At 45.3% G+C, this 25,876-nt stretch overlaps 1 protein-coding gene across 29 annotated transcripts in view; it reads right to left on the bottom strand.

The window, feature by feature from the left end:
- IKZF1 (IKAROS family zinc finger 1) overlaps window positions 1–25,876 on the bottom strand; it is a 97,199-nt gene that overhangs the window by 28,959 nt on the left and 42,364 nt on the right. For 9 of the 29 annotated variants that reach the window (XM_070615583.1, XM_070615586.1, XM_070615582.1 and 6 more), the window contains exon 4: window positions 6,897–6,956. The exons of the other annotated variants lie outside the window; for them this stretch is intronic. In XM_070615583.1, the coding sequence (XP_070471684.1) occupies window positions 6,897–6,956 (60 nt within the window). The remainder of the gene's footprint in view (window positions 1–6,896; window positions 6,957–25,876) is intronic. 29 annotated transcript variants of the gene reach the window in all.

Here is a 25,876-nt window from a genome sequence, read left to right as displayed (position 1 = left end):
AGCAAGTTCTTGAGTCCATCTCATACCCATTGAACCAGACACGGGGCGTGGGGTGGGCGTGGCCCGGCACTGCCTGTCTTCATGGGCCCTCCAGGGGATCGTCCGTACACCCAAGTCTGAGAACAACCATTCTAAACAGTCAGCTTGGTGAATAACACTCCAAGTTTATTGTATTCAACACATTCCTCTTGATTTGGAAATCTAGAGCCCAGACTCCAAAATCAAAACTCCTGGTTTGGAATCCCATCTCCACTCTTCATAAGCTCTGAGAGCTTGAGCGAGTCATGTAACTTCTCTGTGTCCTGGTTTCCTCATCCGCAAAAACAGGAACTATCAGCATTGGCCTAACAGGGATGTTGTGAGGATTTAGTGGGTAAACAGATGGGAAGTTAGCTCAGGAGAGTGACTGGGCATGGCAAGGGGAAGCTCATTCCCAATAGAGCCATAACCTGGAGGGGGGTTCTGTCTCACCCCAATAATGTTCACGGCACTTACCACGTGCCAGGCACACAGCAATGTAAGTGCACTGTAGCATTTAACTCTTGCGACAACACAATAAGGGAGGTACTATTATTATCCTAATTTATAATTGAAGAAGCTCAGGCACAGAGAGGTTGAACAGCTTGCCTAAGGTCACACAGCTAGCAAGTGGCAGAGCTGGGAGGTACTGCAGGCAGCCTGGCTCCAGTGCCCACATTCCTAACCACTATACTGCCAAGGTTTTCCCATTAGCTCTTTGGAGAAAGACTTACAAACAAATAAGTGAATGGAATGAATTAGCTAGAACATGGGCCACAACTGTCATTGTGGACTTTGAGATCCCAGAAATAAGGCAGTGTCTCTTCCCTACAGATCCCGGCAGGACCATCCCGAGAAAGCCAGTCCCCAAATGCGCCTGCCTACAAGATTCCAAAGAGCAGAGACTGAGAAGCCCCCGCATCCCAGCAGCCTCCTGATGACTTCTCCCAGCCGCCAAAGCCAAGGGACGGAGTCCTACTGACACAGTGCGTGTGGGAGACGAGACCAGCAGGGGAGCTGAGTGTGCTTTCTGACGTCTGAACTCTCTGGAAGTGGTGCTCCCAGGTATGTGTGTTTACCTTTTCAGGTGGAAACTGATTCACTGGGGCTCATTGCCGACCAGGTTCTGAACCAAGTGCTCTGGAAACACGACAACAAAGCTTCAACGACCTCTCAACTCTTTAACCTGGGACTAATTTTAACCATCCATCTCATTTTTTCGTTTGTTCATTTGTCTGTTTTAATGAGATCAGGGCATTCCAGAGCACAGTGGAACAAATTATTGCTGGTGTGGCAAGTTCTCCAACCACTGGAGCTGAGACAGAGGGCTGAAGCACAGGGTGTAGGTCAAGGGCACCCATGGCTAGAAGAAGGAGCCCACACAGATGAACAAGGGCTGGGATAATCCCCTTAGCATGCTCCTCCACGTGGCTCCATTTCATAAATTTTGAGGCAACCAGTTAAAGAGAACTGACTCTTGCTTTCCCAAGGATACACATATTGCACTTTCCAGAAACTCCCACCTGTTCTGTTTTATTAAGAAAGACAGGTATTTGTGCCACGCTCTGGTATGCTCTGTGGCTTGGGCTGTTGACGACAATGTGGTCCCTTCCTGGGGAGGAGCAGAAGGGCAGGAAAGCATGGGGGTGACCTTTAGGGTTCTGACATCAGGAGCTTGCAGGCTGCTTACAGAGGAGGCCAAGCTGTGTCAGGAGGGAAGATGACGGGGACAGCAGGAGACGAAGGCATGGGATGGGTGTTGCCTTAAACACCACAGCGGTCCTCAAGCCAGAAGACTTGAGACCAGTCACTAATTTGACCAGTGGTTCTTGAAGGCCGGATTTTGTCATTATCATGCCAGGTGAGATTTACTCTGAGAAGTGTAACAGAATCAAAAAACCAGGAGGCTTAAAGGGCATGAAAGCTTATCATAAATTATCTTGAGATCATTGTGGATCCCCAGGTACATCAGTTCCAGAATAGGCAAAGCTCAAATAATAAAATTCAGGATTCTGTGATGTCCTAGGTTTCTGAAAAAAGTATGCAAACAATACCCCCATGTCACTGTGGCAAGGAAAAGGAACCACAAAGAACGAGACCTGGACAGAGGGCTCCATATAAGTGAGCGCCAGACACATTTCGAAATAGGAGTCAGACGGCAGATGCTCAGCGTTTTAGAGATGGAAGCTTGCGAGCACTCTGGGGACAAATTCTAGGTCACATTATGACAGGAAAGGTCTGTGGGGACAAAGAGAGGGAAAGGATGAACATGGGGGTCAAGGGGATCTGAAAGAACAAAGAGGGCAACACTGTCAGCCGTGGGGCACGTCAGACGTGTGAACTGTCTCTAAATATGGGGGAAAGGTTCTCATCTCTTTGTGGACAAATGCAAACTGGGTGCTGGCCTCATAGAAGAGATGGAGAGATTTCTGCCCACCTGAGGAGGGTGTCCATGAAAACAGGGGCTCTCATCTGGCTAGGAGGAGAATACAGGCAACATGCTTATTATTTTTGTAGACGACAGAAATCGGGGATGAAACTATCTTAATAAATGGCAACCATAGACTGGATTTCAAAAGTTGAAATCTAATAGATGTAAACGTAAGGTCCACTTAAGTTAAAATGCACATTTTAAAAACACAAGCTCAGGATAGGGCATCTTGTCTTGACTTGGGTAAGTGTGACAAAGTCTTCTGGGGTTTTAGCTGATGGTAAGTTCCATTACTGATGTGCCAGAAAAAAGAAAACAGAAGATACAGTCTTGGGGTCTTGCGTTAATTGCAATCTGGAGTCCCTTGCACTGGCCATGGCACATGCCTCCTTTAAAAAGGGCAAGCACAGACTGGAGTGGGTCAGAAATAAGGAAGTGAGTGAGGGACTGAAACCAATTCTTATGGGGACGTCGACAGGACTGGACATGCTGGGCTCAGAGAAACTTCCAGCTGAGATGCCTCCTCAAGCTCCTTGAGCAAACAGGACCAGCACTTCCTGGTCTGGCTGCTGAGCGAAGAGAAGGCACGAGGAGAGACACAGAGGGATCAGAGGTTCCTCCAAGAGAGGAGCTCCTTCCTCGCCCTGAGAGGCCCCCACCCAGCACAGAGGAGCAGAGGGGTGATGCGTGGAGCTTGTGGGCACCAAGGCTGGTGGGCTCCTTCTGTGGGCAGGTTGTCACTTAGGGAGCCGGAAGGGATGCACACTTCTGTGGAGGGCTGTTCCTGCACCTCTATATGCACTTGTGAGGGAGGCTCAGCGGGTCTGTATGAGTGTTTGTGGCCCTGTTATTTTGAATTCCCCAAGCCTGCAGAAGTCAATGGCACCAGCAGATGCTTCAACTAGTGAAGGGGGAGTTGGGGAACGGATGACTAGCATTTATTTAAGCTGTCCATTTCCGGAAGTTTCAATCCAACTGGAGCCCACCTAAAGGGATATGCAAGACTGTTACTTTACTCTCTTGAGAATGCCACATGGCCAGTCCTTTCGTTTTCTTCATTACTGGCACTCCTTGAATGGTGCAGATCAGACCCGCCCCATAATCAATTCCAGGAAATTGTTGGTCTCTCCTAATTTGCATTTGTTGTATTGTGGTCCGCCCCACGGATGTTGTCTCTATGGAGAGCTAACCAGGGCTCCTGCTGACTGGCCTACCCTTCTCTGAATCCCTAAATCACTCCATCTGCTCCATCTCCTTGGAGCCGGAACTGCTTAGCTGCAGTATGGTTTCTATGAAATGTTATACTCCTCTGAACACAAGGATTATACTTATAAATATTTTGTAACTCCATCCCTCCACCATTTAGAAAAATGTCGAACTCAGTAAAGTGCTGAACTGAACCAATTAAATATAGAACGTGAAATGGAGACCCGTGCATTTTTTCACCCGGGAACACTCTGGCTCAGGGCTAACCCTATAGCTCTTTCACCAACTACCGAGGGCTAATGGGCAGGGGCCCAGTTTTATTACTTAATAAATGTGACTTATATTAAGAGTGAATGCCTTCAAACCCTGAGTCAAAGCTCCTTTCTTTCCTAGATGCTCTTTAAACTTAGGGAAAACTAAAATCTTACTGCTACATATTTTAGAGGCCTACTCTGTTATTAGTAAGACAACAGTCTTGAGAGAGACCCCCAACCCCCTGAATGGAAGGCAGACTTTAGCATAGAGACAAGCTTAGCGCTAAAGAACCTGGAATCCAGGGAACTCAGGGTCAACAGGGCCAAGAAGCTGGGATCTGCTGCCAAGCACTGTCTGTGCTCATGAATGATTAACGCATTTTAATGCAAAGGTAGAATGTGCATTGGCAGTCCCCACCTCACAAAGGCGTTAGGTCTCCTCTTCATCTGCTTTTCTCTTTTAGAACATGTCTTTATCTTTACTGGTAAGGTAAATGTTTGCTACTCAGACTCCATTTTTCCACTGAAAAGATATCCCGAATCGTCACTATAGCATGAGTTTGGGCCATGCAAGCTTGAAATGCTCAATATTTTAAATGAAAAATGGAAGGCAGAAATATTCCTGCAACTGGTGACTAGCAAGTAAAAATCAAATGGAATTTATTTAAGGGGCCGGCCCCATGGTCGAGTGGTTAAGTTTGTGTGCTCTGCTTTGGCGGCCCAGGCTTTCACTGTTCGGATCTTGGGCACAGACCTAGCACCGCTCATCAGGCCACGCTGAGCTGGTGTCTCAAAGCAGAACTAGAAGGACCTACAACTAGAATATTCAACTATATACTGGGGGGCTCTGGGGAGAGGAAGGAAAAAAACAAAGATGGCCAAGAGATGTTAGCTCAGGGCCAATCTTTTAAAAAAACAATTTAAGATACATCTTGAATGAGGAAAATTAAATGAAAATTTGATATACAAATACATATAAAAAATAAAGAGGAGATAATGTAGATGCTTGTGCGCTGCTTCCTAAAGAGATTTATGAAAACTTTTAAGGGTTTTTAAGGTTAATGAAACCATTTATTATAACTGATATCATTTAAAATGTACGGTTTTTTTTTTCTTGTCAAGATGCATGATTAGAAGTATTTTTATCCTTATTTGATGTTTTAGGCCTTTAAATGGAATGAAGTCAGGGAGAAAGAAAAGAGGAAGAGTGTGGAAAAAAAAGTTCTAAGCATATTTACATTTTCCTCAGGCAACTAAGGGCACAAATTGGGACAGAGGAGGCAGAGGCCATCAAATAGCTTATATTTTTCATTCTTAAGGAAGAAAAGAGGTGGTGACGGGTGAGGAGGACAATTCTCCACCATGACCACTAGGTGGTGATGTTGGCTCAGAACAGCTGGGTTGCAGTGCTGGTGAAGTCAAGATCAACAGCTATTTGTGTGAGGAGGATACTTCCAATTTGGGTACATGGGAAGGGTTAGGGAAGAAAAAGAGAGAGATGCTAATACTTTGTGAACGCATTTGTATAAATATATAGACAGGAAGTGTATCAAAACGTATATCATCTATCTTATAAAATTTCCAAGCATCATATTTTGCTGCAAGTTTTTACATACTGAAGTCTTCACCAAAGGCTCTGCTTCAACATTACAATATACTTGCGCCTAAATCTTACTCAGATTTGCTGCAAACATGCCTTTGAACACATTACCTTACTCTTATGTGCATTTGGCTCTTCAGCACTTTAATGATGTGATTGTTAATCTCAAAATTAATGTTATTTCTCTGTCCTAGTACCACCATGTTTCATATAATCATGTAGGCATACATATACATATATACACACATTTACATATACATACATGAATATTTCCCAGAAAGAGATATCAAGCTATTATTTTAAAGTTGAATCAAAGGAACATGAGTAGGAGAAAGACGTCTATAACTCTTATAGACGTACTGGGAAGGCAGCCAATCTAGGCGGTGAGCAGAGGGCTATACTTAGATGGACACTGTGAAATCCTTTAGATATCAAAGAGTTTTTGATAACCAGGATGTCAGAAACCTATCTCTGTTACTAACACTTGTTAGATCAGAGCCTGTATTAATAATTGTTACAGTATTAACAAGCACAACCTGTGTTCTGATGTTGTTTTGTAGTAGAAAATTTCCTAATACAAGCTCTGAAGATTTAAGTCCTAAGGGGACAATCAGCCTGTATCACTTTAAATATTCAGCTCTCTGTACATTTTTAAAAAGCACTCTCCATTCCTTAAAATACTCCTTCAAGAATGTTGCCCCAATATATTTATCATTTATCATCTCTCAATACCTAAAAATGAAAAATGAAATTAACATCTGCTTTTGGTTTAACGGCTCAGATCAGGAATGTCCTGCACACATGAAGTACTAAGTGGGTTTGCTCAGGCAACAAGGCACCACAGACTAACGGCCTCGACGCCCTGCGATTTTTCTCTTCTCAGTTCTGAAATTAATACTTCAGAGCAACAGAAGGAGAGTATGTATCTTTTTACTGTCCTACAAAATTGTAAAAATTATCTTGAAAACATGTTGGGTTGTTTAACGGTGACAGAAAGTCTGGCTATTTTATCATCATACTCAATAAGAAGGAGATAATCATAATATTAGTAACAAAACTGTTAACACCATTAGTAGAGTAACAATTGTATTAATACTACTGTTACTTCTACCTAAAGGTAGTAAACTATTACTCTACTGCCACCACAAAAGGCACGGCCCACAGCACATCTTTCAACAGTCTAAAATGTTACATATATCCTTTATTATAGAAATGATGTCTCTGATGGTAGATGTTTAAGGAACAGAATGTCAAAATTTAATTTATCTCATTTTGCAAGTATGAAGGAAGGTGATGAAAAAACATGCATTCACAGTATTTATACTATGGAAACTGAACATGAAATGAACATGCGTTTCTGTTTTCTAGAAGCAAAGCATATACTTACGAGAGAAAGATTTGGGAATTATTGCATGAAAATCCCTAAAGCCATCAGCCCCATATGTAACTGCAATAAAGAAGGCAAAAAAGAAAGCTGGGTTGTGATACCGTTTGAGAGATATAGTAAGAATTTAAAAGAAAGCATTAGTTTTTAAAAAGAAAGTATTATTGTTCAAAAACATTATTTAGCTACTAATTGGCTACTGTTAGCCCTCACAGAGGCAAGTGAAAAGGTGACACAGTGAAAGAGTCCTCCGAAAGAGGACTGCAATTCATGGCATTAGATCATAGAGTTCTGGAGCAACCTCTGAGGTGTGACACCTCAGGGGAAGTAACCTAAAACATTCCAGAACTATGAGAAACCTTTCAGCAGAATGGGTACACACAGGTCCAAGATCTCGGCAGCACCGCATAGCTCCTCCTGAGAGAGTACTTTTCTACCCAAGAGCAGCGTGTTTCTGAATGGGCTGCTTGCAATAGCAAATGTTCTTCATTCAGCGTTCAATGTTTTCTTAGAAAGTGTTCATAGAAAATTAGAAAATATTCATGCAACACACTGAGTGGGGAAAAATTAGTGTTTCCCCTACCTCAAAAAGAGCTACCAAATTCTGTTGGCATTCCTTATCAGCTGCTTTCACAAATGTTATCACCGCCTCAAATCTTCAAGTTCTTGTTCTGTTTTATAGGTCAGAGCTTCCTGGTGTGTGTCTATGTCTTAAGACAGTAGATATCGCGCATGCAAACACGTGCGTGCACACACACGCATAATTTTCTCTCCAAGAGTGGCATCTCAGTGACTATCAGTTACGTGCACAGCGTAGCTGCCACATTACACTTGTTGGATGGCACTTCTGAATTAGCAGAGTAAAGACTCCATGTTGTCCTGCAGGGAACACCTCAACTTTGCTCAAACCAGAGTTTTCCAAACTTATTTGACCACAGACCCTCCCTTTTTCTTGTGGAAAATTTATTACAATATTGGGATAATGGGCAAACACAGCTTGGCAGACACTTCCACAGCTGTTCCTGGAAGTGACTACCTTAATTACTTCCCAAGAAACTCAGTCTTCCTCCATTTATACAGTTCTTTGATCATCCAAATCTAGCAGAGAAAGTTACTACCATGTGTCTGTCAGACATTGCTATCATCAGTTGGTTTGCCTGGCTGCACGTGAGCTGGAGGGCCCCAGAGAGTCCATATCAGGTCGATTTTACAGTGACCTCTCCGATTCCGTTGTCTTCAATGAGCCCTAACCCTTTATATCAACTTTTCCAGCCTCAGTGGCTCCATGTCATGGGGGTGCTACCATCTCAGGGAATGCGAGAAAAGGCAAAGATGTTTTGAAAGGGATGTGTTATCTTTTTAAGATGGGGACATTACAATACGTGATATAATATAAAATTCTCTGATTACATGACATAACTGCCACAATTCCCTGAGACAGTGCTGATACTGCCGACAGGGGCTTGAGTAGGACTTGATTCGAAAGTCAACTTCCTAATGTGTCCCTCAGCTGCACAGGCCACAGCTCGTGTGTGTGGTGATGAAGACAGCAGCCGGAGGTGTTCGTGCACACTGCTAAACTCACCGGTAAAGGAGCTGGGGGGTTAGAATTGAATACAATTTACCCAAAAATCGTCTCACCATCAGAAAATGTAGACTCGTACAGGTCTCAAGTGATCAAAGTGTAAGCCTTGAAATACGTAAGTTTGTCAGGAGGCTTTCCATTTCGCCCATTACCATTTAATAAACTATTACTACAATACATCATCACACATTAAATGTTAACTGTTTTTTAGGAGAATCAAATTAACTTTTTAGTTTTTGTCTTTAATATTCGATTCTCTAAAAATTAAAAAAAAGTTTAAAAAACAAAACATAGCTGTAACTACAGAGTTGTTCTACTTGCCCCTAGGGGAGCTAACTGGTCAGAATTCACTCTTGCTCATGCCCCACACACGCTCAGGCACACATCAGCTGCCCAGTGGCAACAAGAAGCCCATGGTATCTACATGGGCCGGAGGTTATGCACAACAAGAAAGATGTGAAAACTCACTCTATCTGGTCCTGTCCTGCCCTGCCATGTCCTGTCCTGTTCTGTCCTGTCCTATCCAGCCCTGTCCTATCTTGTTCCGTCCTGTCCTGCCCTGTCCCATCCTGTCCTGTCCCGTCCTGTCCTGTCCTGTCCTAACCTATCCTTTCCTATCTTGTCCTGTCCTGTCCTGCCCTGTCCTGCCCTGTCCTATCCTGTCCTGTCCTATCCTGTCCTGTCCTGTCCTGTCCTCTCCTATCTTGTCCTGTCCTGTCCTGTCCTGTCCTGTCCCATCCCGTCCTATCCTGTCCTATCTTGTTCTGTCCTGTCCTGTCCTCTCCGATCTTGTCCTGTCCTGTCCTGCCCTGTCCTATCCTCTCCTACCCTGTCCTGTCCCGTCCTGTCCCGTCCCGTCCTATCCTGTCCTATCTTGTCCTCTCCTGTCCTGTCCTGTCTTGTCCTGTCCTGTCCTATCTTGTCCTGTCCTGTCCTACTTTATTCTGTTCTTCTCAGTCCAACACCTTGGGGAAGGCATTCACTGGGAGTTTTGTAAATGCCAGGTTCTTGGGAAGCAATTCCATAAACTGCCTTTAATCCTCACCATGGTCCCATGAGGCAGGTACTATAGCCAGTTTACCAGAGAGAAGGCTGGGGCTCAAAGGAAGTTCTGGAATTTGTCCTCTGGTGGTTAGCATGTAAATATGCTGATTTGAGACTGTATCTAATTAACACATTACAGTCACTATTCCAAACACACATTCGCCCCATGCAGTGAGGGCCTTTGGGAAGCTGTGCCTTCTCTCTTACGCTGTTGAGAGGCACTGGAAAGTGTGTAAGTGCTGCAGCTGCACACACACAAACACACTCACTCACACGTGGGAGTTACAGAGCATTCATCAACAGAGTCCCCACACACGAAATGATTCCGCCCAGCGATTTGGAAGGTATGGCCGGCTGGCTCTGCCCTCTGCGTGTCCAACTCCCTGGCTGGCCCTGGTCTGGAAGTGGTCACCATGGGAGCAGGCAGGTGATTATGCCATGATGACTCTCAGCCATGTCTTCATTTCTTTAGTAAATTCCACCCCAAATTTTAGGCCATGGTTTTCTAAAACCGTGCAGATACTAAAAGATTCAACATATCTTGTTAAGTTTTCTAAATTTAACAAAATCCATTCTTCATATCAAAAGCAAACTTAGTTCATTTGGCAGGAAGTTTTATTCTGCAAACTGTCACTAACAATTTCATATAAATTGCTATTAATCCCTCAGATTCCGAATTCTATTCAGATGGTCAAATTGATGAACATTTTGGAAAAAAGATTAAATGTCCACAAACCACACTTTTTTGTTTGCATTTAGTTGTGCATATAAAGTTCTCATGCTGTTGTCTCCTTATGGGGCCATTAAGACATTCTTGAGATTTTCAAAACAGGAGGGAGGAAGTCTATTCCACTTTTAAGTCAAAGAAGGACACTGAATTTTTTGGGGGAGAGTAAACACATTTAGATTTGTATTTAGGAGAATTTACAAATATGCTGGAGTTTGACTTTTATACATATTCTTTAAATCATATTAGCCTGTTGAGCATGGTCAGATCATTAGTCTCATTAAGCATGGTTTGAAGTGACCTTTGCAGTGCCTACAGATCTCGAATTTCATGGATTTGCACCCTAACCCTGTCACAGTGCTAGTGAGAGGGTCCCCAACTGGGACAGTGAAGAAAGGTGAAGGAGACCAGGCACACCTCAGAGCCAAAACACCAAGACCGCACTTCTGCTAGAGAACTAGTTACGTCCCGGCATAGGTACCAAATCCAGATTCTCTTGACCTTCTTCCATACCTAGACATTTCTGGGATGGACCTTTGTTCTTATACCATCTTCTAAGTTAGGTAGCTCTGGGTTGTATCAGGGGAAGAGAATACTGGCTAACATCTCCTACCGCTCACTCTAAGAAGGTACTGTCATTCTACTCTTACAGAAGAGGAAACTAAAATACAGACAAGTTTAAAGTTTGACCCACAGACCCAGAGCCGAGGAGAGCTGGTGTGAGGTCTCACACCTAAACTGAGTCACTCCTAAGCTGCTCCTTCCACTCCACGTCCAGCTTCCTACTCCGCCAGCTCCTTCTCTGCAGATTTCAAGGCCCCTGTGTGCACCTCATGGTGGCTTATTCAGCTCTCTATCCTGCAGAGCCCCAGTATAACGTCATGCACCAATGGGCACACAAAATGTTTGTAAAAGGAGGAAGGAGAGATATGCCAGGGCCTCCCGATTGTGAGAATTTGCTTGGGCTCAGTCATTGCCTAGCTGCCTTTTCTTCCCTTGATGCAGCAAACAAGCACATCCAAATCCAAACTCCAGGTCTTCCTCCAGACTCAGTTCTCCTTCTTCTGTCCCACTTGTGCCAATGGTGCTCTTATCTGGATTCCATAAGTTCCAATGCACATGGGTCTCACCTCCACCCCGGCCTGCCATAGCCAACATCTCTCTGAGTTCTTTCAAGACATCTCTCACATCCCAGCACTTTCATGAAACTGCTGCCTCACCCAGCAAGGTTGCCTCAGCTTGCCCCACTTCCTGCCAGTACTTCGTGTCCACCACTGGGCCCAAGGGGGTTGGTCTGCATCCTGCAGACCTTGCTTTCAGGCTCCCCTTCCAATCGATCCTGCCCACTGCCCAAAGATGGTCATCCTCAAGGCTGCCTTTATCAGGTCACATCTGCTTCCAAAGTTTCCATTGGTCTGCACTGTTAGGATGAGACAAAAATCCCAAGTCCTGTGTCAAAATCTCTCTAGGACTGGTCAGCAATGACAAGGAGTCTTTCAGCAGGTAATACTATTCAGATAAGCAAATGGATGAACATTACGGAAAAATGCACGGAAAACCAATGCCTCATCTACACCTCATTTGTAAACAGCTCACAGTTTTCATTCAGCTGTGCATATAGTTATTTCCTAACTAAGCCCCAGCCACAGAGGGAACGCGTTCTCCTAGTCCCAGCAGACCTCTGTGTCCTGTACAGGTGTCAGGATCGTTCCCCCACCTCGAGCCTTGTTTATCCCCTCTGCTCACCAGCACGGCTTCCCTGCTCTCTGCAGGACTGCATACGCTTCAGGACCTGCTCCTCTCTCCCATCCCTGCAACGCCCACTCAGAAACTGGCCCTCTCTCCCGGCTGTTCCAGCCCTTTCCATCTCCACTCCAGAATCCTCCGGATACTTGCCCAGTTCTGGAACTTGATGAGGGCTTGGACTCAGTTCTGTGCTCAGATAAAGAGGCTTTGCTTCCCTTCTCCCCACTTCCTCTCCTCCTGCATAGTACCTAGAACACGCATGGTGCTCATTACAGGGTTGCTGAATCAACAAACTTCGAACTATTACTTTTTGAAGACAACACTCATATCTGCAAATTTTTAGAAATCTATTTACATTAAATAAGAAGTTGCAAAGTATGTGGCAGGAAGCATTTTATTTCTTGTGTTGGTTACGAGTGAGGCTCCCAAGAAACCTGGTGCATTTAGAGCATGTGTTAGTAATGGGGAAAGTCATTCTTGCCAGTTTTCATTCAGTTTACTTTACTTCAGTTCGTATAAACTGAGCACACATGGTTTTCTGTTTGAATGGGTCCCTGGCTTCTTCTGCCGGGGTCACGTCCATTTGCGGGAAGGAAGGGGCAGCTGCTGGACAGTGGAGTGCATGCAGGCCTCAGGTCAGAAGGCAGTGTGTGGCACTGGGCTCTGCCTCCCATTAGCTGTGTGGACTGGGTCAAGTGCCAACTACTGTGATCCTCGGTTTCCTCATCCACCAAATGTGGGAATAATCATATCTACTAGTCAGGTTAATGTGAAGATTCATGGTGATGCTTACGAGGCCCCTGCTCCTTAGCAGGCACTCAATGCACCGCAGCTCTTTTTCTTAGTGGAAAGCCATGGGCAGATAAAGATAACATCCATATTCTTGTCAACAAAGACTTCAGGGCCTATGGGATTACTACAGCCGACTAACATTAACTGAGTATTTCAAACAGGGAAAACACCAGGGGTAGTGCTTTGCAAGACCACTGGTGTTGACAAGTCAAGACAAATGCTCTCTGGGAAAATGCCATTGGCACCTTGAAACCCTGAGTCTATGCAGGCTTCCCTTCCACCCCCAAAATGGGAAACCTCCATCTGGGAATTACTCTTACAGGGTTTCAGGCTAACTGCCAGGTTGGGGGACAATCCTGCTTGCTTCAAGTGAACGTGACAGAGATGGCCAAAGCCAATTTTGCCTTACTTCCAACTTCAGCTGTCAGATCTGCCTTCCAAGCAGACAGCACACAGGACGAAACAACAGCACGATTAACAGACTGGGAAAAACCGATTTCTGACCCTCTCTCTCTTGATGCAGCACAACTGGGGACCTGTCCTATTTTTCTTTATGTTTTATTAATATAATTTTTCATATTGAACTAAGTAGGATGGAAAAGCTCTGATTGATAAACCTACAATTTACAAAGGGAGAAATGGACAGGTAAAGACTTTTCTTCTGAAATGTACAACTGAGAAAACAATGTGTTCAACAGTGATGATTCTATTTATGGGATTATCTTCTAAGTCATTGTTTGGGTGTCATTTGCAATCTTCCCTTACCTACCCTCTTACACTTAGTTCCCCATAGTTTTGGGGTGAAACATTCAACAGAGTAAAGAATAGGTTTAGGGATATTTTCTGAATGTTACATCTTTCTCGTTTTTTGAAGAAATACTTTTTGGTGCATATAATATTTGCCTATTCTAAAAATATAAAATATAAAGAAGTACCAAGATGAAATTTCTAAAAGTCACCTCCTATAATCTAAAGACAACCAAGTGAAAAGGAGAAAATGGAAAAATAATAAGACAGAGAAAGAGAGCTTAGTTCAAAGCTTTAAAAAGAGAGAGGGGCAGGGACACTTTGAGGCAATCAATTAGGGCTGAAGAAAGTTCAGAAGGCTGGAGAAATAATGACAACACATAAGGTCTATGCATTGTACGAGGGGAGGCTGAAATAAGTGAAATATTATTGGAAGTCCTGCAAATAAGTGAAAAACTGAATTTTACTTCATTTTTCCTTTCCAAATCATATTCCAATGAGGGCCACTTATACTGGATCACCCAGGCCACACAGGAAGGGAGGGAAAGTCTAGTAAATAACTCAGGCTGCACTCAGGGTGTGGCCCAGGGCCGATGGGTGGGGTGGCCTCCAGGTGGCTCCGAAGCAGCAGACGTGCATGGAGGGCCACCTTTCAATGTCTAGGCCCTGTAAGGACGGGAGATGACCAGGCGTGCTCCCCATGGCGATGCATGGCTGTGTTCACTTGCAACACTGAGACGAAGGGAAAGGAGGGCAGGGAAGGGATGTGGGGCCAACAGGCTTGGCAGTCGTCTGCGTGTCTGCAGCGTGGGCCACAAAGCAAGGCATTTATCAACTGTTTGGGCGTGCACTTCAGCTGATGTAACTATACACATGTTTTAGATGTGGTTTTCCCCGTAGCACCTTCTTACTGAAACAACAGGTTGAACTGTTGCTGCCAAGTGTAAAAAGGAGTTTGCTAAAATGAAGTACTGAAGACTAAATTAGGAAATATTTTGACTGTTAAACGTGCCCTGGCCTTCTGAAGTATGGTCTCCGTGTGTCTTTAACACATGGAGGCGGCACAGGACATGCTGCTCCTCACTGAAAATGGGAAAGAGAGGCAAAGGAAGGGCTGAGGACTATAGACCCAATTCTGTCGCCTTCCTCCAGACGTCAAGCGCGTGCAGCTCCTCTCCAGGCTCTGCAAACGCCCTTGGCCATTCCCTCCCATCCCCACAGCTGGCACTGTGTCAAGCCCCAAAGATCCCAGAAGCCCAGGCCTTGCTTCACGGAGGCCAGAGATAAAGTAATCTCCCCCAGGACACACAGAGGGTGGATCCCCTGCTGTCCCTCCCTTCCAGAAGCACTGAGGGGTCCTTGCCAGAATTCCAAGCAGAAGGTGACTCAGCAAAGGAGGAGGAGAGACAGGAAGAACAGCGTGGCATGGTCCCCTGGGCCCTGAGCCCACAGGGATAGGAGCACAGCCTGTCTCAGAGGGGCTCTGATCTTCAAGGAAAGTGTTCGTGGATTCATTGCACTGAAACATCTGGGGCGGTGAGCAGGCCCCTGGCGACTTTATCACACTATGGTAGAGACGAAGCCTCATTTCTGCCTTTCCCATTTCTTCCTGTTCTCCACCCCAAAGCTTCTCCACCCCATGTTTCTTAGGCACCAGCTCAGGCAGCAAGCTGGAGTGGGAGGTAGGAGAGAGCAGCAAGTATAAGACACCTTGGCTATCTGTAACTAAGTTGGCTGTCTGCAGAGGGAAGAGAGGGCTGAGATTGAGAGCCGTGCCTGGGACTGAAGCATGTGGTTGGGCTGGATGCACTCGCCTACCATACTAGGGTGCACACATTTGTGTGCACGTGTGTATGTGTGGGTATGTGCATGTGTAAATGGCAAAGATCGCTCTTCTTGCTCACATATTTACAAAGGCAGCTAAGTAAAACAGATCTGGTAGCAGAGAGCCTGTCACTCACAGAGACTTCTACATTTGAAGAACAGCAGTGCAGACAGGTGGATGGCAGTCCCCACAGTTCTGAGCAGCAGATGAGCTCCTCGCTGCTCCAAGACAGTCACCACCCTCAGCCCTGCAAGCTGGCTGCAGATGGAAGCCCAAGAGTCAAACTCGGGTCTCCACCATGCTTAGAAGTCACAATGAAGTTCCTGCTCCCTCCTTTTCTTAACTGGGAAGCACTCCTGTAGAGATTTCTGGGTAAGGAATGGTGGTTTATGATGGAAGGAATCCTACATCTCAATGATAAACTCCCACAGAGGCTGTGGGAAGGCATAAGGCAAGAGATGTGGCTACTTTACACTCTTTAACATCTCGTGTGAACTTATTGCTAACCCAGGCAAAGGAAACTAGAAACAGTTTGCATTTTATAGTTCTTTGCTTAAGGAATTTGTTCAAGATTTTTTCCCCCTTTTCTCTCTCTCTCATTATTTCCTAACTTTTAGCCCTCTGCTTAATAAATGCTAAGCATTTGTTGTTTTGTCAAGCCCCACAACAAATCTCTGGGATGCTGTGATGAGCTCCTTTCTCCAGCCCCCGGCTCTGACCCCTGAGGTGATGGAGATGAATTTAAAGAAGGAAGCCCTGCGCCCGCCCTTCCTCCGCCTCTGAGAGGCTCTGGGACCTGAGACAGTCATACTGCCTCACAAAGTCTCGGTCCCCTCACATAGGACACCCGAATAAAATGTCACCATACGCCTGGAGGGTCGAAGGGGCTGGCAGTCACAGAGCAAAGACGCCTGCCCAGCACAGTGGCCCCTCTTCTCCTGACCACCCCACAACCTTCGCCTGGGATTCACTCATTACTCAGCAGCCTCCAGCTTCCCAGCATTTCTGTCAAATTCTCACATCTCTTGGGAAGAACCTTCAAACATCACACTTTTTTCCTAGTAGATATCAGCTGTTTCTTAGGATTAGAGTATCTCAAAAAGTCCTGTCCTTCCCTTAAGCAACATTTCTTTGAAATAAGGGAGGTTCCTCCCTCTCTTTCCCCTCCTCTCTCTAGTTTTATGATTCAACAGCATTTACTGGGAAACACGTGAAAAGGACCAGGTTAGGTCATGCATTCTTCCCATTTAAAATCCAAGCAATACGTAGCATGTACTATCTATATCAAGGCTACTTGGCTCAACTAGCTGTCCCCCAATCACGTATGAGCTGGACTGGGAGGCAGCCACTGTGTGAAATGCTTCCTGTACATTAGCTTCTTTCATTCTTGAAGCAGTCCTGTGAGAAAAATATGACCCTGCTTTACAAAAGAGAGAAATAAAGCTCAGAGAGGCCACCTGATCTGCCCAAGGCCACCTGCTGGCACCGTGGCAAGGCAGGGACTGGGAGCCAAGTTCACCAGGCTCCAAAGCTCATGCTCTTCACTCCCATATGGCCGCTTCCCTGGCTCACCTCTGTCAGTCCAAGGCTGCCATACATGCCAATCTGAGTTGAAAGCTGAATAAAACAAAATGACTGAGATTAGAATTTTATTGAAGAAGGGAGCTAATGGATTATTTTCCTCCAGCCATCTTAGTGGCACTAAACTGACTTTGCAAACCTTCCTGTTCTATCACTTAATGAGTTTATGAAATGAGACCCTTGAATAAGCCATACTACATATCATTTGCGGAGTGATTTATATTTCAGGCTTTGCACAAGTGTGAGTGCAAAGCCCCGGGGGAGTCATGAGAGAAATTATAAAGGGCAAATACGGTCTCTGACCACAGGAGTATGCAGTCTATGAGGAGAAGGACCCACAGCGCAACACCAGCCCTGCCGAAGCAAAGCGAGGCACAGCATCAGAGAGAGTCCTCGCTCTCAGAGAGACAAGATTGCGTCCACCACAGGCAGAGCCTGGGAGAAGAAGTGACACAGGGGTCTGGCCTCCCAGAAGGACAATATTCAAAATGAGAAGCAGGAAGAGGGAATCTCCAGTGGAAATGAAGGGGCAGGAGTGTGCGTGGCGGGTGGTCCTCCTGCCTGCTCAGACAGTGAGGATGCAGAGGGAGATGAAGGAGCCAGATTCAAGAGGCCTCTGTAAGCTGAGATGAAGTCCCAAGGCCATGGGGAGCCTTCTGAGGTCCCTGCTCAGGGGGTCTCCTGGTGGGAACTGGGTTAGGCGTTAGGATGGAGATGGCTGGGAGGAAGGGAGCCTGTACAGGGGAGACTATCCTAACACCCTACAGACAGGGAAGCTGGGAGCCAGCTGGTGGTCTAGGGAAAAGGGGATCATGGGTTTGGACTTGGGAAGTAGCTTCTGAAGTGCCCCAGGCTCCTGAAACAGAAACATGCACCCCACAGCGTTCCATGGCTGGGCGAGGCTGCAGCCTAGTCTGGAATTGGCCCACTAATGGGAAACTCTAGGCTTTAGAGGAAAACCATCCTAGCTATCGCCAGACCTCGGGTTTCCAGAAGCCCCTACTTCTGCATTCTGTCATCTTCCCTCTCTACACCATTTATCTTCCTCCTCCTCCTGCCTCATCCAGATGCCTCCAGGAGGCAGGGCCCGAGAACAGGATTGTGACATGCAGCTTGTGTGTCATATTGTAACTGGGTTTCCACATCCTCCTGGCTGTATTGTAAAAGCCCTAGAAGAGGAACAAGGGGTGAATAATGAAATATAGGAATGCAGGAAAAGAGGAAGCCTCTGCGAGACACCAGCCCAACCGAAATACAAAGAATTATGGAGAAGTGACAGAAAGGGAAGCAAGAGTAAGGAATTGCATTTCATGGCTTAGCAAAGAGTGCACGCGCAGACACACTCACAGACACACACACATTCACAGACACACACACTCCCAGACACACACACACACACTCTCACGCACCACACTCTCTCACACACACACTCACATACACATGTCCACATATACACACTCTCACAGCCTTCCTTGCATCTAAGTCCAACTTCTAAAAGAGTGTCATCTCCTGGTTCAGCCTTGGAGGGTGAGCAACAAGTTGACTTTGCAACCCTGCTGGCTGAGGGGATATAGTCCAAGTGTCCCCGCAAGTATGTCCTAAACAGTACTAGATCCAGAAATTCCTAATAATTCTAGGAGGCCATTCTGTTATTTTTCTCGTGTATTTCAAAGGCCAGAGTAAAAACATGATAAAATTTCCTTTCATTATAATAAAACAATTTATTTTAGGGCAGAGACCAAAGAATGAACCAATGGAACAAAAAGCAAAAACATATTCAGGTAGAGCCTCTTTGAGATCTCTAAATATCAATTTTAAAAATGAGAACAGGCAAAGAGAGAAAAGCCTGAAATCTAGGGAAAAATGAGAAAGAAACTGAATTAACCCGTTTGCGGCATTTTCTGTTTGTGGAGATAAACCAGTAGCAGAGCTCCAGTAAAAGGCATTCCCACCGGAGGAGTCTGGAGGTTGCTCAGAAAAAGTCCTTATCTAGCATTTTCACAGGCATGTGGCAGAGGGCGGTGGGCCCAGCGAGGAGGGCCTTCCCGCCTGTCCGGCCTCTTGAGGTCACTGAATTCAGATGGAAAGTTCCCTTACAGGCACAGGTTTTAATATTAATGCACTGCTTTCCCCTCTTCCTTATTTTCCAAGAGAAACACTGGCAACACCAAGAACTATCATTATTCTTACAGAAAACTCCTGATGATCTGTTGAAACCTTACATTTGTGGTTCCCAGGAGAGTTCCTTTCGATCTATTCTTTAAAAGCTAACACATTAAAATTTGCCATGAATCTACAATGAAAGAGACTGCATTCCAAGTAGACTTTGGGCAAACCCCCAGCCTGTGGGCAGAGTGCAGAACCACACCCTGTGCACACTGCTCACTGTGCAGGGCAATCAGGAGGGCGGGCTGCAGGCCTGGTGAGGGCTGTCCTGCAAGGCCACTCTCCTGTCGGTGTCTGACCTCCCGGGTGGTGGCCGGTCGGTGCCCTGACCACTCCTTATACCCCTCAACCCTTTGCCACTGCTCACTGCTGGCACAGATCCTACAGAAGTTTCAACTTCATTGCCCTTAAGTGAGTTTCTGTCTGAGGGGAAGGAGAGCTCTGGACGGCTCAGCCACTTCCCTGAGAATCGAGGAGCTGTCAAGTTTCGCTGACTGCCAGGGGCTGCTGAGGAGGGAGGTGAGGCCGGTCGCTTCCATCTTCACCCAAGACCCAGGACCGCCCTCCTTTGCACCCCAGTAACTCCACCCTCTAGGCTTCCTGGGCAAATGTTCTAGATGTTTCTCTATGCATCACACATTGTTCCTATCCCAACAAGACCTTTTGGATACTGAAGTGTGACACTGATGCTGTCCAAGCATGCCACATAAACCAAGACACTTTAAGTTTTCCTTCATAAATAAACTTTGGTTTATTCAATAAGCTTTTCCTGAACACCTGTGGTGCCTAATCTGCCGTCAAGGATGCGATGTCCACCTCTGGGGCCACAGGCCTGTTATCAAGGGCACTGAGCATTTACTTTTAAAATCCTTTCCAATACTAGGAAAAAGAGAAAAAGAAATGCTGGAGGTGGTGACTGAAGGCCTGTGACTCCACAATGTCTGACCTCTTTTCTTCCCTTTGGTTTTGGCAAGTTGGTCTTTCATCTCTGAACTTTGTTCTTTTTTATTCTTTTCTATCTAAAAAAAGCACACGGTAGCAAAGATCCCACCTCGGGCATTGCATTGCCCCACTGCCTTGCCAGCCTCCTTCAACCTGCTTTCCACCCCACGCTTGGCAGGTGTAACCCCGAGTGCCCTTCTCAGAGGGGTCACTTTCTGTCTTTCTGCCCTGGGCATGGCAGGCTGCAGACAGGGCAGCTGGAGACCTGAGCCCTCACCCTCCGCCAGGCAGCCCTTGGCCAGTCGGGGGCGCCACGCATGCCTCCTCCCTACTCTGGCAGCTCTGATGGCCCCAGCAGGATGGAAGCTCCGTCCCCCACAGCAGTGGCAGTGCACTTCTGCATTGGTTTTCTTTCTTTCTCCCTGTCCCTCACTCCTGCCTCCAGGGCCACCTTTAGATGGAATGAACATCTGCTGACAGCACTCCTGTTGGGCATAGTTCTGCAGGGAAACCACTCTGGGAGAACCACCGACCTTTTCCACTTGAGGCAGACGATCAAGCAGCACCTCTCGTGCACTAAAGGCAAACCTGGTGTTTTTAAGTCCTGAGTTTCAGATAAACACAGACAGAATCCATAAACCAGCGCCATGCAAGGCAGATGCTCTCCCGGGGGGAATTCTGCCTTCTCTGGATCTTTCTGTTATTGAGTTTTAATACAATTCCCTCATCCTGGTCCTGGGATAGCCTGGGTATCAGGCGTGAACAGGTCTCCTGCTTTGTAACAGAGGCGCTGGGAGAAACATGTAAAAGGGCTGTTGATACTTTTTAATAAATGAAAGTTTTAGTAACTTGCTAGTAGGTTTAGAGATTCACTAACAAGTGATGCCCTTCAATAAAAATGACACAGCTGGAGACTAATCATGGAGCCAAAGCTGCATGCACTGGGCCCTTGGCAATCAGGCTCCTCACGGTCTCTGGGGCCAGAGACCTGGGCTCACAGTGAAGCTCCAACACTTCTGGCCTCTGTGTCCCCACTGGAGGACCAGCTTCAATGGTCAGGCACTCCCTTTGGTGACGTCAGAAAGCCCCTAACATTATGGCTGGAGGTGAGATGAAAAGGAGTATGCAAACTTATTTTTCTATTCTTCCTGAAAAGCGTCAGCACAAACATTGAAGAAATTAAGCCTCAAGTTCAAATGCCAAGGAAAAAGGAAAGACCAGCAGATGGATGCATGGTGGGGAGCCTGACGTCAGGCCCATTCTGGGGAGGTATGGTGGTGTGTCTAGTGTCTGAAGGCTAGAACAGCACGTTATGGCAAGAGTTGTGGCTGGCAGGATGGAGGGGAAAGTAAGGCAGGTCTCTCTCTCTCCTTTAGTGCCCTGGAAGTCTGGGAAAGGTGGAATTGCAAATCCCACAAGATGGTGGAGGAAGAGAAGGGGCCCCAGGTGCAGGTCCTATAGCTCGACATCATTACCGACTTCTCCTGCAGCCCCTCTTGCCTCCAGTTCTTTCAGCTTGTGTCTTTTATGATGAGATTCTGCCATAAGATCTAAGCAAGGAAAAGAGATTTGGGAAGCCATATCTTGCTTATGAGCAATACTTTATTTTCAGAAAAACAAAGTATTAAAAATTCTAAAAATATGTAAGAGGGGAAAAATGTATACCATATGGAATTCACAGAAAGTTTTACCCTCTGCAATGGCAAAACATTCAGATTTACATTACCAGTTACTCCAAGAGATGTCACGGTTGAGGGCCAAGTAAAATAAAATTTCTAAGAAAGCATTAAGACACATCTGCACATTAGATGAAGAATTGCTACTAGCCTTTCATTTTGACTTGGAGGCTGCAGGTTTAAGTGACAGAAAGAAACAGAACAAAAATGTAATTGGAAGGATCTGAATAAAGATCAAAGAGACTGAAAACGTCAGCCCTTTGCCTCCTCTGAATTGCTGAACTTAAAAATATAAACTTGAGGGCTGGCCTGGTGGTGTAGGGGTTAAGTTTGCATGCTCTGCTTCGGCAGCCCGGGGTTCATGGGTTTGGATCCTGGATGCTGACCTACACGCTACTCTTCAAGCCATGCTGTGGTGGCGTCCCACATACAAAATAGAGGGCGACTGGCTCAGATATTAGCTCAGGAACAGTCTTCTCCACCAAATATATATATATACATATATATAAACTTGGGGAAATCAGGAGCACCCCTGGCTGATCTCATCCCGTTGACATTACACTTACTCAAAAGTTGTACATCCATCTGCATCAATTGGTAACAAGAGGTCAAGAATGAGAAAGAAAGCAAAACTGACCTCTGAGGCAACCGACTTTAAAATAGAACTTAAAAAACCTTTGAACTAACGTTCACACATTTACTCATGGGCGAGTCCCTGCGACACTCACTGGGAGCTTCTGTGCCCTTACCTTACATAGGCACAGTTGTGAAAACGATTAAATGGTTCTTTCTTATCTCAATGCCCAGAAGATTAGAAGTTGCAAATTAGAAAGTAGAGGAAGAGACTGAAAATACTATGCAAACAGATAAGAGAATTCAAACTAGGGTCATGTAAGGAGAAGCGATAAGCTCCATAGGCCCAATGACTTCTTCTGAAGTAAAGTTCAGGACGCTATACAGTCAGACAAATCCAAGTGTACTTTCTGACCGCAAGAGGACTACATATGTGAACCATTACTGAAAATCTGGAAGCTAATACCCTGCTACACTGGAAGCATGGGAAATGTCTGCTGAAGGAATGAATAAATGAAGGAATAAGTGAATGAACTGATAATACAATTCTCCCTGGTTACAGGGTTTACAGTTTGCAAAGTGTGTGCCCACAAGTGATCGTACCATCATGCTAGAGTCAATACTTACAATAGTAAACTTGAGTTAAGAAGAAAAGGTTCAAGTATTTTCGAGATATTCTTGAAAGAATCTCAGGGGGCCTACTAGGCTTTAGAAGGATTCCTTACCCAAAAGGATTAAAACACACCGAAAGGAAAATGGTAGTTTGAGTAGTTTAGAAAATTTAGCCATGAAGAAATGCTCCCTCTCTCTAAATGCTAGATGAATGAAATGTTGGCTGTGGTGACCTTTGAACAAGAACTGTGAACATGAGTGTCAGAGCTGGTATCAGGCCCAGATATCACAAGGGCTCAAGAAATGTCTGCTGCAAGGAAGGGCGCACTGCCCAGCTTGCTGAACGAGTTCATGCATAATTGGGACAGCAAATTTTGCCTCACATATCCACTTCTGTGCAAAGATACCGGAGAGTTGATTGCAATAATGTGCAAAGTGCATAAATCTTAGGTAGGGGTAAATGAGTTTGGTGTCAATTGCTTCCAGGGTCCTGCTGCCAGGAAAGTAGATATGAAGGAAATACAGAACATTCTGAGATTAAAAACAGGAAATGGGTGAATTCAGTGCCCCTTCTGGGAAATGATGAAATGAAATGTGTTTCAACCTTAAGGTGTAATCATGCAAAACTTAGTTTATCAAGGTTATTAAGACATATGATTTCTCATCAAGATAAATGACTTTTGAAAATTAAAAAACCCAACTATATAATGGTTAAATCCACACCCCTCCCCTGTCATAAAACTACAAGGAGCTAGATGCTTGGGTATTTTCTATTAATAGATAATCAAAAAAGAGAAAGGACCTAATGAATAATTGTGATGTGGTGACTATTTCAATGATCTCAATCAGAATTTATAAAGTTTATAATTGGTTGGCTTTCTTCAAAGATGTAATACACGAATTGAATTAAGCAACTAGACTCATTGTGCTAAAACATCAACCCCCTGTGCTAGAAAACACAACTACTAATTTTAAAAGCAGGTCTTCAGCAGTGAGTAAACCAGGAGCCCACTCTGTTCTCTGCTGGCTGATCCTCAGTGCCCAGCCAGGGCTGGCTGTGACACCAACTTTGAGTTAACCACTGAAACCCAGCCCGCAGGGATAAAGGGGACCAAAGCTCAGCTCACCCGGAGATTTCTTTTCGCAGATTGACACACAGAGCGGTTGCACAAATCGCACCAAAGATCTACATTTACGAGTAACAAATGCAAATGAGAGGGAATGAAAGAACAGAAAATGATGGGAAATCTAACAGCATAAATATTTTCACACTTCAATGACACATTTCTAACCGTTAAGAACGAGGCAGTTATCTGCGCGTGATGTAAGACCATCGTCAGGGTCTACTGGTGTAACATGCTATCAGAATCCAATTTACCCTCCCATCTGCCTGCCTCCAAATCCTGCCTGAGGATTCTCTATCCAGCTGCAAAGTCACCCAAAAGCAAAGTCTCTCTCAAAATCAGGGGAAGGACGACGGGGGTTTCATAAACCTCATCTGTTCAGTTCACTCAATTCCCAGATGGGCCCTGGAAATCAACCATGACGTCTGTACCATGAAAACCAACTGAGGTGGTTTACAGTGGCAAGGAGAGAAGGTCTGTAGTGCCTTCTTGAGAAACAGGGACCAGCCCCTCATCAAGGAGGCCGGATCCCCCAGGATTTCCCACCAGGCTCCTCTGGAGTAAATGGCATCAGCACACGGCTACTCAGAGAGGAGGGGCAGATGGCTCAAAGCCACATCGCTGATGGTGCTTCAAACCCAGGCCTGTTTGAAGGCAGGGCCCACCCCAGGGCCACCCTCTCTCAATGCTGCTTCATCTCTCTGCTCAAATACCTCAGCTGACTTGGGGATCATTTCATTTGTTTCTCACATGGGCTCTTGTACCTAATTTTGGTATTTTCAAATCCACAGGTTTCTGAATGAATTTGTAACACAATTAAGACAAGCTGTCATGTTTCCAAAGCTTTGACTCAGTCTTAGCATGGAGCATCCCCATCTGCCCCAAACTTACTTCTCACAGATCCCATAGCATGACTTAAAATATAAGAATTAATGCCCTAAAAGTAACAGGGTTTCGAATAGAGTGATCCATGCCACAAGATTTCTTGATGAAAGGCAATAGAATAAATGGTTCAAACTAGCAATCATATTTGGAGGGTTAGCTATGCCAGTGACTCACCAACCCATTTCTCATCAGCCCCATGGCTGTGACTTCCTAGGGAATGCATTTACGTGTGTTTTCGGAGGTCAGGCATCCTCCCAGGGTCTCCACGTTGGCCCACACAAAAACCAAAGCCGCCATCTCGCTTCCTTTGCCCTCAATTTTGTTCCCCCAACCTGTTCCTTTCTCCCATCAATCTCTAAAGATTCTACCATCCTTGAAGGGTTAGAGGATGTGTCATGTCTTCTAAAAACCTACACACTTTTCATCAAAACTGATTTTGCTCCTTGCCTATTTTGTGGGTTTTCATATCTCCACTGCAGCATTTTGTATTTCCTGCCCCTGTAGGCAGGCTTGGGTGTGCCTTACTCATCCTCTTTATTCCTCATTACATGCTCAACAAATACTGCACGAATGAAGCCAGACTGAACAGTGGATAGATACCAGGATCGAATTTTCTTACCCGTTTCCTAATGCCAATTAGAATACAACACCAGTATTTTTCAATATCTCATTCAGCTTGTTCCTTGGATGGTAACAAAAATCATAAACACACAGGTTTAAAAAATGGTAACAACTAACAATCAATAGAACAAAAGATTTAGAATACAAAAACTTGGGTTCATACAGGTTGTGTGATTTGAAGATCAGTTAATTAATCTCATTAATTTTGTAACCAACCACATAGCCAAGAAAGAGCCCACTCTAGGCAGTTCTAGGTTTTGGGCTTGTTCTGGGAACCTTTCTTATCTGTAAAACAGAGAGAGAACAATGCCTACCATCACCATGACCAGGGTCCTCT

The sequence above is a fragment of the Equus przewalskii genome, chromosome 4, assembly GCF_037783145.1.
Source record: "Equus przewalskii isolate Varuska chromosome 4, EquPr2, whole genome shotgun sequence".
Lineage (NCBI taxonomy): Eukaryota > Metazoa > Chordata > Mammalia > Perissodactyla > Equidae > Equus > Equus przewalskii.
The sequence above is the reverse complement of the archived record's forward strand: the minus strand, read 5'-3'. Positions and strand labels throughout refer to the sequence as shown.